This window comes from Scaptodrosophila lebanonensis, unplaced genomic scaffold (genome assembly GCF_003285725.1).
Source record: "Scaptodrosophila lebanonensis strain 11010-0011.00,11010-0021.00 unplaced genomic scaffold, SlebRS2 tig00001412-arrow-pilon, whole genome shotgun sequence".
NCBI classification, from domain to species: domain Eukaryota; kingdom Metazoa; phylum Arthropoda; class Insecta; order Diptera; family Drosophilidae; genus Scaptodrosophila; species Scaptodrosophila lebanonensis.
In genome coordinates, this window is record NW_022060739.1 from 8,305,094 (window position 1) to 8,321,132 (window position 16,039).

The 16,039-nt window shown below is 39.5% G+C and overlaps 2 protein-coding genes across 2 annotated transcripts in view; one reads left to right on the forward strand and one right to left on the reverse strand.

Annotated features, from left to right (window-relative positions):
* The window catches only part of LOC115631100, a 118,294-nt gene that overhangs the window by 47,869 nt on the left and 54,386 nt on the right, over positions 1 to 16,039 (reverse strand). The window contains exon 10 of the mRNA XM_030527754.1: positions 7,867 to 7,999. Within this exon, the coding sequence (XP_030383614.1) occupies positions 7,867 to 7,999 (133 nt within the window). The remainder of the gene's footprint in view (positions 1 to 7,866; positions 8,000 to 16,039) is intronic.
* On the forward strand, positions 4,231 to 6,227 carry LOC115631102 (gustatory receptor for sugar taste 43a). The gene is given in 9 exon segments (XM_030527757.1): positions 4,231 to 4,384; positions 4,443 to 4,497; positions 4,807 to 4,939; positions 5,008 to 5,170; positions 5,222 to 5,394; positions 5,441 to 5,558; positions 5,626 to 5,704; positions 5,759 to 6,110; positions 6,165 to 6,227. Coding segments are annotated over 9 exon segments (1,290 nt in total).

Sequence of the window (16,039 nt, forward strand, 5' to 3'; positions counted from 1 at the left end):
ATTATTGAAATATATGCTTACAAATGATTTCGAATGCGCACAAAAGTCATCTTAACAATTTGTCGCACAAATCAAAACCTGTACCTTAATGCCAATTCTAATAACAATTCCGACACGCACACACACACACACACACACACACACACAGAACATACAAACGCTTGGGGAAACAAGTAAATAAAATGCCACAAAGAAGTCGAAACTGGCGAACAAGGCGAACAAAAGCATTTGCTACCAGAAACACAACTTTGCAATAAATACAACGCATAGGTAAATAAGCTGCGTAAAATCAAAGGGAACGCACTTGAATGGGTGCTCTGGAGGAGTTTCGGAGCCCGGCTCTGGTCCCCATTGTTGTCCGAAACACAAATACCTGCCACAAACCGGCTCAACGTCGTAGTCGTAGTCGTCGAAGTCGTTGTCGTTGTCGTTGCAGTAAAACCCTAAAATATGGAGCAAATAAACAAATATTTTGCCAGAGCCAATGCCAGAATTGCGGCTGCTCTTGCTGTGGCTGTTATTGTTGCTGCTCCACGGCAGCTGAGGAGAACCGGCCAGAACCGATGGCAACAAGACCACTAAAATGTGCCACGTGAGCAGCAGTTCAATTTTGCAGGACTCAGTCCTTTCGTCTGGCTGGCCATGTTGCCGCACTGTCCTGCATGTAATTGTCTGTGACTTGGCAGAAAAGGGACTTACTATTGACTGCTCTCTTGCCATTGCTAAACACACACACACACACACACACTCATCTATATATATGTATGTATGTATGAATGGGTATGTATAATGTATAATATATGACCACGTATCGATGCGAATTGAAGCAATAGAGCGTCGAATTCTCAAACACATTTCAGAATGAAAATCCCTGCGCAATGCCACTTGACGCAATAAACCAAAAAGAGAATGCTCCGTAGAAGTGATCAGAGAGGTAGTGGGGGGTTGGGGGGGGGGAAGGGTGGAATAAGGGCGACACTGACAAAGGCATTGGCGCAGCTTTAGCTCAAAACTGAAAGCAGAAAAGTGTTCAAACAAAATGCAATTTTCTCACTGCTAAATTGAAGTTTACATTCGCCTTTTCCCATTTTTAGTTATATTTGGCTTTTCCTTTATTTTCCCTTTCTTTGCTGTTGTTGTTTTGTTTTGGGTAAAGGACTTGTGTGGTCGCAAAGGTGGAAATTGAAAATTGTAAATAACAACAACTATTCACAGATAGTTGTAAAAATGTAAAGTAGCAGCACATTCGACAGTTGCAGTTTGTTAAGAAAGCAAAGCCACACACGAAATTGTTTGTTATTGGCGCTTAACTGAAGTGGAGCTGGCAGTGGGGGGGGGGGAGCTGGAGACGAAGCTCCTTTGTGGCTATAGTATTTATATAGCGCTCATTTGTCTAGCTGAAGACCATTCCGACCCGACCCGTCCAGCCAGCCAACTGACGTGCCACGTCACCATCACTCGACGCGCTGTACTTCGGTTCGTTAGCTTTGAATTTTTTGCCATCACTTTGAATGAGTCCGAGGACCAGTTGTAGACCCTGGACCTGCATGGCTGCAGGAATGTGAAGGAATATTGCGCAAGGATATACTACATGCATTACTGCACTTGCTCAATAGTCACTTGCACTCGCATTTTATTTGTACGATATGTGAGCGAAACGAAATCGGACATTCCACAATTTGAATTGAATTTATTTGCTGCTTAAATAAAATGTTGGGGTTTATTTTCCGCAGCAGTTGCGTCTGTATTTCGATTGCACTTCCACACATACGCTGTTTATATTTTTACTCTCTATGTGGAACAATTGTTGCCTGCAGCAGCATTCTTTCGCCACTTAAATATATATTGTTTGCACTTTAACGAATTCCATACACAACTTTTGAAAAGATACTTATCTACAAAACCAACGCACTTCTTTACAAATGCCCTTATGCCAATAAGTTGAGAAAATTGAAGAGGAAAGCCTATATATGTTTGGATATATAGGAATATATTGAAAATAATAATTCCATATACTTATCAGGAAAATTGTTTTTTTTTTCTTTAACACAGAATCGATTAATTGAATTGATATTTTCGCCAACTTGAGTTTGACTTTTATTGTTCCAATACATGCTATATTAATAAACAAACCATTACAATTGTTATAGCCCGGCATCTGAATACTCTGCACCCATTGTTAAAGCAAACTTATTTGTACGAAGCACCGATTTGCTTTTAAGGTCTGCGAAATAAGTCACCTTATCATGCTCATAACGTAATGCCACAGATTTACCATTTATGTTTTCCACTTCATTTTTTGCATAGTTTGCTTTCATCTAATTCTCTTGCTTAAAACAGTAAGGAGAAGCAGAAATCCGTTATTACTACCGTTATTTCTATCGAAAATTGCTGCTGCCTCTCTTTCCACAACGAAATAATTGAGCTGATCAAATCAGTTTTTGTCATTGTACCAGTGCATTCAAGGGCCATTTTCATCAAAATTTTGGGATTTGTAATTAAAAAAATTAAATAAGTGAGTTTTGACTTTAATCCAGGCTTAGAATATTAGATCAGATTATAATTAACCATAATTTTAGTAGAAATGCATCAAAGCCGTTACCTATCTGATAAAGAAAGAGCTAAAATATTAGCATATCGAGAAACTGGAATGCCCTTACGTGAAATTGCTTCCAAAATACAAAGGAGCTTTTTTACTATACAAAAGTTTTTGAAAGACCCCGAACACCACGGAAAAAAGCCACGCTCCGGTCGCCCGCCATTGGTACAAAATCGCGATAAGAGGAGAATAAAATCGTTAGCACTCAAAGAAAACCTGAGCGCAGGCGAAATTTGTCAGGAACTGGATCTCTCAGTGTCAAAACGTCGCGTGCAACAAATTTTACGAGCCGATCAATTCATTTCATATGAAAAAAAAACCGTCAAATGTGAACTACTTCCTCGGCACAAAGTTGCCCGCATGTACTTTGCAGAGATGCATAAGTTTTGGGACCTGGAGTGGAAAAATATTATTTTCAGTGATGAAAAAAAATTTAATTTAGATGGACCAGATGGGTATCAATATTATTATCGTGACCTCAGGACCCCCAAACAAATGAAAGTGTCGCGCAATTTTCAAGGAGGATCGCTAATGGTGTGGGCTGCATTTTGCTGTGCTGGAAAGAGTCCTATATGCTTTGTCTCACATAAAATGAACTCCGAAAACTATGTAGAGCTATTGGACGAAAACCTGATTCATTTTGGAGAAGAAATGTGTGGAGATTATTGGACATTCCAGCAGGACAATGCTCCAATCCATGTCTCAAAACGCACAAAACAATTTTTTGAGGATAAAAAAATACCACTTTTGGTGTGGCCTGCAAAAAGTCCAGATCTTAATCCCATAGAGAACCTTTGGGGAATCCTTTCCAGTAAGGTTTACATGCATGGCAGACAATTTAGATCCTTGAAAGAATTAAAAGAAGCAATCGTAACAGAGTGGGCCAAATTGGACGGATCACTTCTTCAAAACATGGTTAGTTCAATGCCAGATCGCATGTTAAGAGTAATTAATAGTAATGGAGGACATATCTAAACAATTTGCCGCTAAAAACACAAGTAAATCGAGATATAAATATAGTTTTTTGAATTTGATCAGTTCAATTATTTCGTTCGGAAAAATGTTCATTTAATTTTTAAAAAAGGTTCTTATAATTTCTTAAATATTACTATACTGAATTTAAACTGTCATTTTATAAAGTTTAAGGAAAAATTACAATCATTTTAAAATATCGAAGATTTTTGTTTTAATTAAGAAAAATATGTTGATAAGGTGACTTATTTCGCAGGCCTTACCTTTGCTTTATGACTGGCAGACTGCTAATTACTAAGTATGTTGTTATTTGTTTTATTTCACACACGCTCCTTTGGCTTTTGGTACTAATTGGACTATTTTCAACGCATTTACGCGCAGCTCCTAATATAGTCCCGTGCTCAAGCTATCCGTAACCCATTTGTGTAGTCCACGCTAATTGATGTTTACAGTTTTGTCTATGTGTTTTCGATAAAAACACATGCCTAAACGTGTGGTTGACTGTTGCTGCCAACAATATATAATTAAGTGCAATTCTATCCTGCCCTCTTTGTTTACCCTTTCAATGAGAAACAAAATGTGGGAAGTGGCGTGTCGGACAGAACTTTCGGCTCCACCAGTGTCAGAAGCTATCAACCTGCTGAAGTGTTGACATTGCAATGGAAATATCGGAGCATAGCATGAGCATTTTTTATGCCTGCAAACTGCTGGCACTCGCTCCTTACACGGCTTGTACTGGCCCTAAAGGCATATTGGAAATAAGACGCAGCCGCCTCTTCAGCATTTATTCAGGATTTCTGAGTTCAGTTATGGGTGAGCTGACAAATTAATTAGCAATTCAATTAACCCGTTCTTAACCCGAACACATCAGTTTTTTTAACATATATGGGCCTGCACTACGATGCCAACTCAAAGGTACCTGTGCGGTAAGTTCTCATCGCCAATACATGAAATAGGGAAACAAGCGCATATACATGTTTGTTTCCATAATTCAAGTATAACATAATAATACATAGCTTTTGTTAATTCGCTCCTCGAATGGGGTGAAACCGCAGCCAAAAGTTATTTGAAAATATACAACCTTTGGGCAGAACGGGAAAATAAGTCCAGTTTTTGTTTACTTTTGGTTTGTTCCGGTTTACTTTGGATATGAGTATTATTTCCTTTAACTGCAGTTTTGCATATTCGTCTATTTAAAGTCCTAAATCGAAAAAAATATAAAGCTCATCTTTTAGAATGAAGTCGCCAACATCAAAAGTTGTCACGGTCTTCGATGTTTCCGTTGTGGTTCTGGCAATAGCTACCGGCGTTTACTGCGGCCTAGTTGGGTTAAAATCCACCCAAGAGTTGAATAAGCGTCTGCGAAAGGTCAGTACAGATACAGTCCATACTATAGTATAGTCCTTAACTGCTCCTTTGCTGATTTTAAACGATAGATCGACAACAGCCTGGGCGCCTATTCGAATCTGAAACGTGATCGTTGGCGAGCTCTGATCATGCTAATCACATCTCTCGGGATTATTACGCTGCTACTGGGCCTGGATATATGCACATGGGTGCGTTTGGCCGCTGAAATGAGGGTCGATGACTATGATACAGGTTAGACGTCGTAATTGTAATGATCGGTGTATAAACAATAATGTCTTGCAGAAGTGAACGTTCATTGGTATATACCCTTCTATGGCATGTACCTCATATTAACGGGCTTGCACATAAACTTTGCCAACACCGTCTATGGAATAGGCAGGCGCTACAGACGCTTGAATATTCGACTAAAAAACAACTTCCTGGTAGGCAAGTATGCATAATTATACTTAAATCAAGTATGTGGTCTTGACAATATGATATATAGATTCCAAGGATGGTCAGCCACCAAAGAAATTTAGAGTGCAAACAGTTAGCTTTAACCCGGAAATGCGAGCTCCGCTTTCCATGCCTTCTTCCCTCTCGAAACTACAAATTGAAATATTGCCTGGAGAAACGGCTGGTGCGTATAACAAAAAGTTATAGCTCCCGCACTAATAAACAATTTCCACTCTTATTATCGTCTACAGCAAAAAATAAAAGGCTGATCATTAAGACATTGGCCGAAAATCATGACTCGCTATGCAGATGCGTTCTATTGGTCTCCAAGTGAGTGAGAAAATTGACATTTTAAATCGAAATCAGCTGATTTATTCCCATTAGTACGTACGGAATTGTGGTGCTATTCATATTAGTCTCGTGTCTCCTCCACCTGGTGGCTACGGCATATTTCCTTTTCCTGGAACTGCTCAGTATGAAAAATAAGGGCTATCTTTGGGTGCAGGTCCTTTGGATAATCTTTCATTTTTCGCGCTTGCTCATGGTAGTGGAGCCATGTCATCTGTCCGCCCGAGAATCTCGTAAAACCATTCAAATTGTGTCCGAAATCGAGCGAAAGGTGTCTGAATCCATTCTGGCCGATGAGGTTAGAAAGTTTTGGCAGCAATTGCTGGTGGTTGATGCTGACTTCTCAGCTAAGGGTTTATGCAGAATTGATCGCACTATTCTAACATCCGTAAGTAGAAGTTGAGCCAAGTTCTACGCTTTTTCTCTTACTTTTCTGTTGCAGTTTGCGTCTGCAATAGCCACATACTTGGTCATACTCATACAATTGCAACAAACGAATGGATAAAGAAAAAATAAAATACGTTTTATACATTTGAAACTTACTAATAAGATAAGACAAGAATTTTCCTGTAGTCTGCAATCCAATATTATGTAAATAAAGTTTTTTGTAAGGCTCAGTTAAACAAAATACTTCAAATGTATACAAGAAATCTTTTTGGTGCAACTTCTCTTTTTCTAACAAATATATTAAAAATGTCCAGCAATTTTTCATTTCAGGAGCAATTCTTCATATTTCACGGACATATCACACAATTTGGATTTTCAAATTAATATTTCTCTTCATTTTTCAGATAGTTTAGCACAGGTACACTACACTACACTACTACACTACACACTACTTGTTGAGAGAAATAAAATCATGTTTATGCTTCTACCGGCCAGAAATCGCTTTCATAAATTTTCAACATTTTATGTTGGCAGTAAAAAATCTGCATATATTATTTTTGCTGGTTTTTTTTTTTGGTTTTGTAAAATCAACACATGCCTTCACATATTCATTGGCATGCGTGTTGAGCTGTCAATGCCTGCCAAATGGCTTCTATAGCCTCTAAGCATATGTGCTGGCATCCTTATCAAACAAATTTATTGTTCATCTGGAAGCTCTCTCTTTTTGAACAGAATTCATGTGGTCCTTATGAAAACTATTTGCCTGTCGCAAAAACGAGAAGAAGCTGTGAGAAACAATGAAGGAGTGGTGGGGGAGAAAAAAAACGGAACATTTTGCCGTAATATTTCATGCTAAAAGTTTTCCTGTTGCAACGAAAATGCTTTTGTACATACTCGTACATTGCTCGAATGATTTATTGACATTTCCATTTACGGCAACATAAATGTTTCAGCGCAAATGCCGGAAACGATTTGGTGCTGTTTCTTCTGTTCGGTTTCTTCTTTATTTTTATTGTTATTTGACCTTTTTTTCTGTTATTGTTTGCTGCCTCTCGACATGCATAATGTGGGGAGGCAGGAGTGCAAATCAAAATGCAAAACGGAAAGCAAACCAAACAAAACAACAAAACTCAAATACTAGCCGGGGAACATAAGTCAGAAGTTGTTGTTGCAGCATTAACAGTTACACAATCAGAATTTACCGTTGGCCGCCCACAGCGCCCCCTTTGTCGCTTGATTGCGCAAAATATGAAGAAATATGCAATGGCGCCGGCAACTCAGCTCGACTCTACGGCATGTAGGTGAGTGCAGAAATATCAAAGGAAATGGCGCAAAAATATGGCACGCGGTAAGCGTTCGCCACAGTTGTCGACCTAGCAAATGGTGCACGCCAGATACTTTGCCACACGACCGCAACTTGCCGACTTCAAGTTTCCGCTGTTTTGGCCCAAAAGCAGGAGGCAGCAAAACAAACGGGGCGTACACTTCATTTGGCTATGGGAGTACTCGCATAGTTTTGCATTCGTTTTTCAGGCCGGGAACATGCGGTGCAATTTTATCAACAGCATGCCAGCCTGCCATTCTGCCAGCCTGCCAGGCTGCCTTCAGATATGCACTTGTTTGCCAGACACATTTGAGGGCACACGCGGCGTATGCGCAATGTCAAAAGTTACGCCTGTTTGTGCTTTCAATTTGCCCGTGCTCAACATTTCTGTTTGTGTCGGTATTTTTTGTTGGCAGATTGTTGCGTTACTTACCTTGGGCCGAGGTGCATGTTGTTAGCTGTGGAGAGTAGCGATCCGTTAGCCGTTTAATAACATCGATCTGCTCGAGCGTTAACTGCACCGCGTCGCGATGTTGCGCCTCACAGGGCACATATGCTGCCCAAAACTGCAATAAAGGAAAGAAAATCAGAACAGGGCTTCCGCATGCATTGCAAATAAAGTGCTTGTGAAGAGATTGTGATAAATGGTTGCTCTGGCTTAGATGTTGGTTTATGGACAAGAGTTTCCCAAATGATTGCTTCAGTTAAGTCGTTTAGAGACAAGTAAAAAACTGATACAAAGGATTACAGATGATATTTTAAGCTATATCTTGGGACGCAAAGTCGTGACAATAATTTACCTAATAACATTTTATAAAATGTATATTGTTGTACTAAGAGTAGTAATATAAGACCTTTAGAACCCATAAAGAGTTGCACTATTATGTTGTCTATATTGTAAGAAGAGAATTTATTGTTTTAAGTCATCAAAAAATCTAGCCACCTTATTGAATATTACATCCAGCCCTTTTTTGCCTATTGTATCACAATACCTGAAAAAGTTTAATTCCATAAAGAAGAGGGAGTACTTAGAATACATGCCTTAGCTATTAGAAGTCGAAGTCTTTCAAATACATACTGTTGGGTCAAGTAAAGTAGGCTTCCGATCTACTGGAGACATTTAAGAAGAATTTTTCTCATTATCTACTATGTATCCCTTTAAATGAGTCGTAAAAAATTTTTTTTTATTTTTAAATTTTGTAATATGTAGAAAATTAGGAACTTTTTGATGGTTGTGCTACCATGTATTTTAAAAGTTGCTTCAAGAAACAATAGTTTATAAATAATCAAAAAAGACTAAACTCCTAGTTTAAGCTGTATTCGTATTTTTCTATAAGTTTAATTTAAGTTATTGTAAATAATATAATTAAAGTTTGACATTAAAAAAAAAAGGTTGAAGAAAAGCTTAACTGTTAAGCTACTGTTACTTTTGCTCTATTAGTTTATCTCACTAGTGGTGTATAGTAAAAGTATATATACATATATATTGAAGTACAATTTTCAAACTTTTTTAAAGTCATTTATGAAACACGTTCATCTATGTTTGTACTTAGTGCTTAGGTCTTGAAAACTATTGACTGCTTTATTAACACCAACCGACTTTCCTAGGGATGTTGAGTTGATAACTTTTCGGAATACGATATAGATACATTCTGTGCGTGCGCACATTTCCAATTCCCGCATTGCACAATCAAAATTGCAATTACGTATACGCCCCCTAGCGCAGCTCATTTCCCTAATTTGATGTGTCGAAATGCAAGTTCGACTCTATTTATGCCAGCACAAAAATCATCAATTAACTGCACCAACTTGACAGCAATTAACACCGCCTGCACATTATTCAGAGTGGCGAAGGAAGCTGCCGGCAACAGACTCGACAAACTCGACAAGAGAGTTATGGCAAATGGTGGGTATGATGTGAATGCCGTCAACAAGTTCAATTAACCTAACACGCACACACACACACATACAGACACACACACACATACAGACAGACACACGCCAGGCAGCAGCGACTACCTTTCGAAATTGGCCCAATAAGTTTTTGCTGCGCTCATCGAACATGAAAATCCAAAAGTTTCGTTCATGTTTATGGAGGTGGTGAGGTGAGGTGAGCTGTGTTTTAGGACCTGGGGAATTTCAGCAAGTTATGGGGTGCTAGGTATCAGGCATATATGTATGTACATACTTGTATGTACTCGTATATGAAAGTGTTAAGTTTTAATAAGCGTTGACTTTTAATGCCGTGACTTTGACGGCGTTCGCCTGTGTCGAGTCAAGCTCACGCCATTTGGTTGCGTAATTAAATTGAGTGCAGCATAATTTTACTTGCGGCTTCTATGTTTGGCAGCAGCGCCACTTAGCCATGACTTGTTGTTTTTCTTGTGCCCGTACTTGGCTGGTTAGCAAACAAACTGCAATTACCTGTTAGCCTGCCACAAACACACAAACCTACTACACCCTACAAACAAATAAGTAAACAAGCGAATGTTGCTTTCCCAACATCAAATTTATGGCACTTTGAGGGGGCGCCCCAAGCAGGAAGCGGATATGGCTCGAGCCATGTTAAAACTGCAACAATGGCGCTTGGGGCAGCAGCAGGACGAGCAGGACGGGAGGGCAACGTGCACGTGCTAAACGCATTGGAAAAGTTCATTTTCATTATGTTTAAGGCACGTTGAAATGTTTTTACTGCCACTGCTGCTGCTGCTGCAGTTACTGTTACTGGCCCTGTTACTGCCTGCCACTGCTGCTTTGTTTGCCGGCGCACGTGAGAAATCGTTCTTGCGGCTCTCACCAACTTCGTGAGCTGGCAAAAGGTTTCGTGTCCAATTTGAAATATTAAAGCGGTTGGCCAAAATGTTTATTTGCTGTTGATTTATTAACTTGCTTTCGCTTTTCACACGTAAAGATTGTTATTTTCTTTCTTCCTTTTTCAGCTATACTCGTATATTGGTTTTTGCTTGCCATCTATGATATATGACGTTTTCCTGGATTTTCTGCTCGCATTTTTCATTCTAATTGTAAATTGCGAGTTATGCTCGTATTTTCCACTACGAATTTTCCAATGTGAATTGTTTTGTGTTTCTTGTGTAACTTTTGTAAGTTCTGAGCAGGGCTTGACAAGAAGAAATAAATTGTTCGAGATATTCAAGTACTTTGAAAACTTTTCAGAAAACTATTTCCCAATTGGTTTCTAAGTTGTCTTTTGACAAAACTAATTCATGGTACCGAAGTCTTGCAATATTTAACATTTTCATGAACACAGCTCTCTTATAAGAGCTTTTAATTTGGTTACGATGCTTGACGTTTTATTTATTAAAATGTTCGTGTTTTTCACATGCAGATCTGCTCGCTTTTGTAGACAATTTCCTTAATAGTGCTTTTTCTGATGACATGGCAAATAATCGATCGACTTGAAGCTTTTTATTCGAAATGTAACTTCTGACGAAATAGAGCAATAGTAATAATACATTGTATTAACTTTAACTTTTATAATTGTGTCACAACAATAATATTTAGCGCCCGATATAAGTAGAGGATTTTTATAATCAATCTGCTAACTAATTTAGATAGCATTTATTGCTTTTTATACCTAATACTCACTGTTAGGATTTGATTTTAAACTTAAATTCTTAAATGTATAAATTAAACTCTCCTAATCCATTGAAGCTAAATATTTTTTGATTGGTTCTGCGATTTTGTAGCAAAGGGCTAATAAATATGACGCCTTCTATAATTAAGTTGATTAGAGATGGCTGGCATGATTCTTAATTTAATTAATTTCCCTTGTTCTTCCTTGTATATGTCCGTCTTTCAATATCAATTTCTGGTATCTCCGGGAAATTATTTAGGAAAGGTTTGCCTAGCGCAATGAGCGTCAACTCACTAAGTGCTGGCAAATGACAGATAGGATGCTCTAGGATTTTTTACACCTCCTTAGCGCCTGATATTTGAAGTCAAGTCTGGCTACCTACCGGACTGTGAATAGCTTTATGATCATTATATTCTGTATATGAAATGTGCAAGAGTACATTAGGTTTGCGCGAGCTGAAAAATGTAACAGGCAGAAGGCGGCATGGCAGGCCCCACAATGTATATATATACTTGATCAGCGTGACAAGACGAGTCGTTCTAGCCCTGTCTGTCTGTGTGTCCGTCTGTCCGAATAACCACCTGGGTCTCAGAGACTATAAAAGGTAGAGACACCAAATTTTGCACAAAGATGCCTTATGTGTGTACGCTATACGAGTTTGTTTTATTTTTTTGATTTTCCCCCACTTCCCCCTATGGGGGTTTTCCCGATTTGCCATTCGTATAATCGCCTATATCTCGGACACTATAGGAACACCAAATTTTAGTCCAAGATGCCTTATGTGAATACGCAGAAAATGTGTATTTTGGAATTACCCTCCCTTTGCTTTGTATATGTGCAATTATACACCCTTTACGTGAGTTCGAATGCCGAGAGTGGTAAAATCGACACAATTTTTTGTATAATTATTGTAAACATATGTACAGAGTATTTTTACTTGTTTTTATTTACTTCAGCAAACACTGCGGCTGATTTAAATTAAAGCGATGCAACTTTATTGTGAACAAGAATTTTTAGTTAATCATGAAGTTTCTGTAATTTTGACTATCTTTATCTTTTATCTTTTTTATTCTTTCCTAAAGCTACCCTAGAATTACGAAGTTTCATTTATGTAAGCTGCCTTTCATTTTACCAAATTGTTCATTCGAAAGTATTTCGGTCTTATAATGCAGTTTTGGAATGTTTTTATCCTTTCTTTCTTTAATGTGCCGTTTTGGACTTTTTAAGTTTCGTAGACTCGTTAGCCGTAACGTTCGCACTCAATTCGTGCTACATAGTGAGCATCATAAAAGAGTCTACTGGCAAGAAGTAGAAGAAGAAGCAGCAGCAGCTAAAATACGAACTTCCGAGAAGGCAGCATGGCAACTAACTAGTTGACAACATGTTTCAACAATTGTTGCCGAAATGCCAAACGTGCAGCGAATGCGAGCGTCGAGGCACAGCAGGCAGCAGGCGCACTGTGCGGCCTCAGCAGAAAAAGCTAAGCCAGGGACAATAACAACAAAGGGAGGCGTGACAACGACAGCAAAACGTTTAATAGACAAGCTGAAAAATCACGTTTAGGCCATAAAGCACTCAAAAGTGTGCAGCTTTAGCTTCTTTTTCCAGCAATTTTAAATGCAGCCAACAGCCATGGCAGTCGTCTAGGCTCAAGAACTTCAGTGCTGGGGGTGACAAGCATAAAAAATATTGGAACTAGGTGAGCAGCTGGGCACAAGCAGTTGGCTAAGGCAAATGGCTACCAACAACAAAAATGAGAGCCAGAGAAAGAAAGATGGAGAGAGACAAAAATTTGATGCAGTTCAGGGCCAAAAGCAGTGAAGCAGGTGTAGTTTCAACAACATTGTTGAAACATGCAGCCAAAAGTTGGCTAAAGCCACGGACATGGACACGGACACCGACACGGACATGGGCACGGACACGGACATGGACACGGAAACGTCATGTAACGGTTGTTCAAGCGCCCGATTTCATCTCCCACTCCACTTCCACTAACCGAAGGCAGCGCATGGCTGGCTGCATTTCTGCAGCGGCGAAATAGAAAAGGGCATGGAGCGCTGAGAAAGAACGGATGTGCCCACAATAACAACAACAACAATAAAAACAACTACTACAGCCCCATTGTAATCTCTAGCCGGACTATAGCTGACCAGGGCAAGCAGAATTTTCAGCATTCATGTAGCGGGGGATTTGCTGCGGTCGCTTGTGTGTGTGTGTGTGTGTGTGTGTGTGTGTAGGTTGGTCGTACGCTTCGCCTCCAGGAAGTGGAGGTCGTGGGGGAGTTCGGACAGGTTGGCAATTGGACGGCGCTTATCTAGCTGGGAAGCTGGTCTGAAATTTATATTTACTTTTAAAAAGTATTTAGTGTTGGTTTAGACAACGGACAGCGACGGACGCAGCTGACGGACAGCTGGCACAGCAGTTGGACAAATGGACGTACCCTGTTGGGCCAACAACAATTTTTTGTGCTTTGAGTTGTGGCTGGCCGCTATGCCCTGGGTTTTTAGGCTCTGGTAAATAATTTCAGCCAACACTTTGCACTTTGTATGTGTGGGTGTGCGTGTGGTTGTGCAGGCTTGGCTTGGCAACTATGCTTAATTTCTTGCTGGCGTATGTGTGCTGCATAGTTGCGGGCATTGCTGAGCTCACAAAAGGTGTTATTATTGTGGATTTGACTTAAACATTTAATAAACAATTTGCACACAAAAATAAATAACCAGCACTACCAGGATTGTTATGCCATTCCAAATATTACATTTATTGTGACTTTTAATTTTGTTGTAGCATTAATTTTCACATAAGGAATCCTTATCATTTCTTAATTTTCCAACACAAGTATCGTCAATGAAAAATACAGGATGCGCCATCTTTTATGTCGGTATGTAAATATTGAATAACTTTTTTATTAGTGAACCGATTGACTTGAGTAGACCAGTGTTGATAAATTAGTCCAGAACCAAATTAAATAAAAATATCTCATACTTGAAAATCGGTTGTTTATTTTCAAAGATATTCAATGTTTACATACCGACATAAAAGATGGCGCACCCTGTACTTGCAGCACCGAAAGCAATAAGAGTGTTGATTCATATACTTTTCAAATTCATTCCAAACAGAGGCCGCATTCCATTTTGCAAATGGACAATAATAGCATGCCAGGACGAGCCAAACTTTGAAATAATCTGTTATCAAATCCGCAAAGAAAAGTAAGCGCGTCGTGTAATATTTAATTTATTATTTTTATTTATCTTACATAGACAAATTTTTATTTTTTGGCACCCTTTGGGGCCTAATGAGCGTTTCCAATTACCAACAGAAAACATGAATTCAGTTACTTTTCAATATTTTGTAGACCCGCTATTATGTGGGATTTTTGGAAACGCCGATCATATATCTCGGAGACTATATGACCTATACTAAATTATATAGCCAATTTAAGAATTTCCCTCCCTTTCTCCTCTCCCACACGATTGGTAATTTTCTGCTTTGCGCAGAAAAACGAGACACACTTTTAGACTTACATAGACAAAATTCGCTCTACGTGAGTTCGAATACCAAAGCAGGTAAAATTTCATATTTTATACGCTGTACATGAAATGTACAAGAAAAATGAAAAATGTAGCAAAGGGCCATGGAAATGGAAACTGAACCAGAACGGCAGTCGCGGCTTCGGCAAATGCGCGAAAGGGCATTCACATCTGATCCAAGAAACACAAACAGAAACACGATGGATGTCCTCAAATAACAATCCAGCAGCGCAGCAATGCGAGCCCGATACGCTAGTAATTATGTACATTTTCAAGAATTAACAGAACTTCACAAAAAGTCAACAAACAAAATAATAATACAAACATATTTTGATCAAGTATCCCTCGGCAGAGAGTGTAATTTATTTTGTTACTAAACATTCACATTCCTGTTAGTTCAAAATGCGCCAAGGTTCTTGACTGAAGGAAAGTTGTGTGTGGTGGGAGAGTTTCCACCGTGTTCTAGAGTCACCATTTCTTTAAGCGACTCCCTGCCAGTTATCGGTGACAATTTTTCTGTTCCCTTCCCAACTCAATGGCCACTTTAAATAAAGCAATTTGCAGTAAATTCTCTGCTGTATGCCGCCATCAACTATGACCGCCATCTAATGTTGTCATCTCAGCTCCACTGCTCCACTCCTACTCCACTCCCCACTCTGCCTCTCATCTTCCGTCGTCCGTCGTCCGTCGTCATTGTCGTCGTCCTGTAAACATTGCCACAGAGATAAGAATTGTCGGCACTTTCACATTTGCGCCAACTCTTTTCCACAATTTTCACGCTTTGTCTGTGCGCCATTATGCTGCACACTTTACGTTTTTTTTTCTTTCGCGGTCCCTTTTGCTTTGTTGCTGTTAATTTTTGTTTGCTCCACTCGTACGTTTTCGCCCGCTTTTGAATGTGAAAATCCGCTTAAAACATTTTTGTAGGCATTAAAAATGCTGTCTGAATGGCCGCTCATTCATTCAGAGAGTCCGTGTAGGTGTGTGGTTGCTGTTGTTCCTCCTCCTCCTCCTCCTGTTGTTGTTGTTGTTCTTCTTCTTCGTCGTTGGCGGTGTGGAGCACTTGATTGAAACCGCAGCGTCGCGTCGCGTCGGCAGCGCGAACATCAACAGGTGCTCGTGGCGTATGCGCAATGTTCGGCCGACTGGTCCACTGACTGACTTAAATAAATTGTATGTGTGTGTGTGTGTGTTTGCGGTTATTTAAGTGTGTGTTGCGTGTGTGTGTGTGTGTGTGTGTGTCTGCATGTCTGCGTGAATGTCTGCCATTGTTCTACACTCGCAGCAATTTCAAAGCATGTAGTCTTTTTATTATACTCTGTACATGAAATGTACAAGAGTATATTAGGTTTGCGGGAGCTGAAAATGTAACAGGCAGAAGGAGGCGTGGCAGACTCCACAGAGTACTTGTATTTATATTCTTGATCAGCGTGACAAGACGAGTCGTTCTAGCCCTGTCTGTCCGTCTGTCTGTCTGTCCGCCT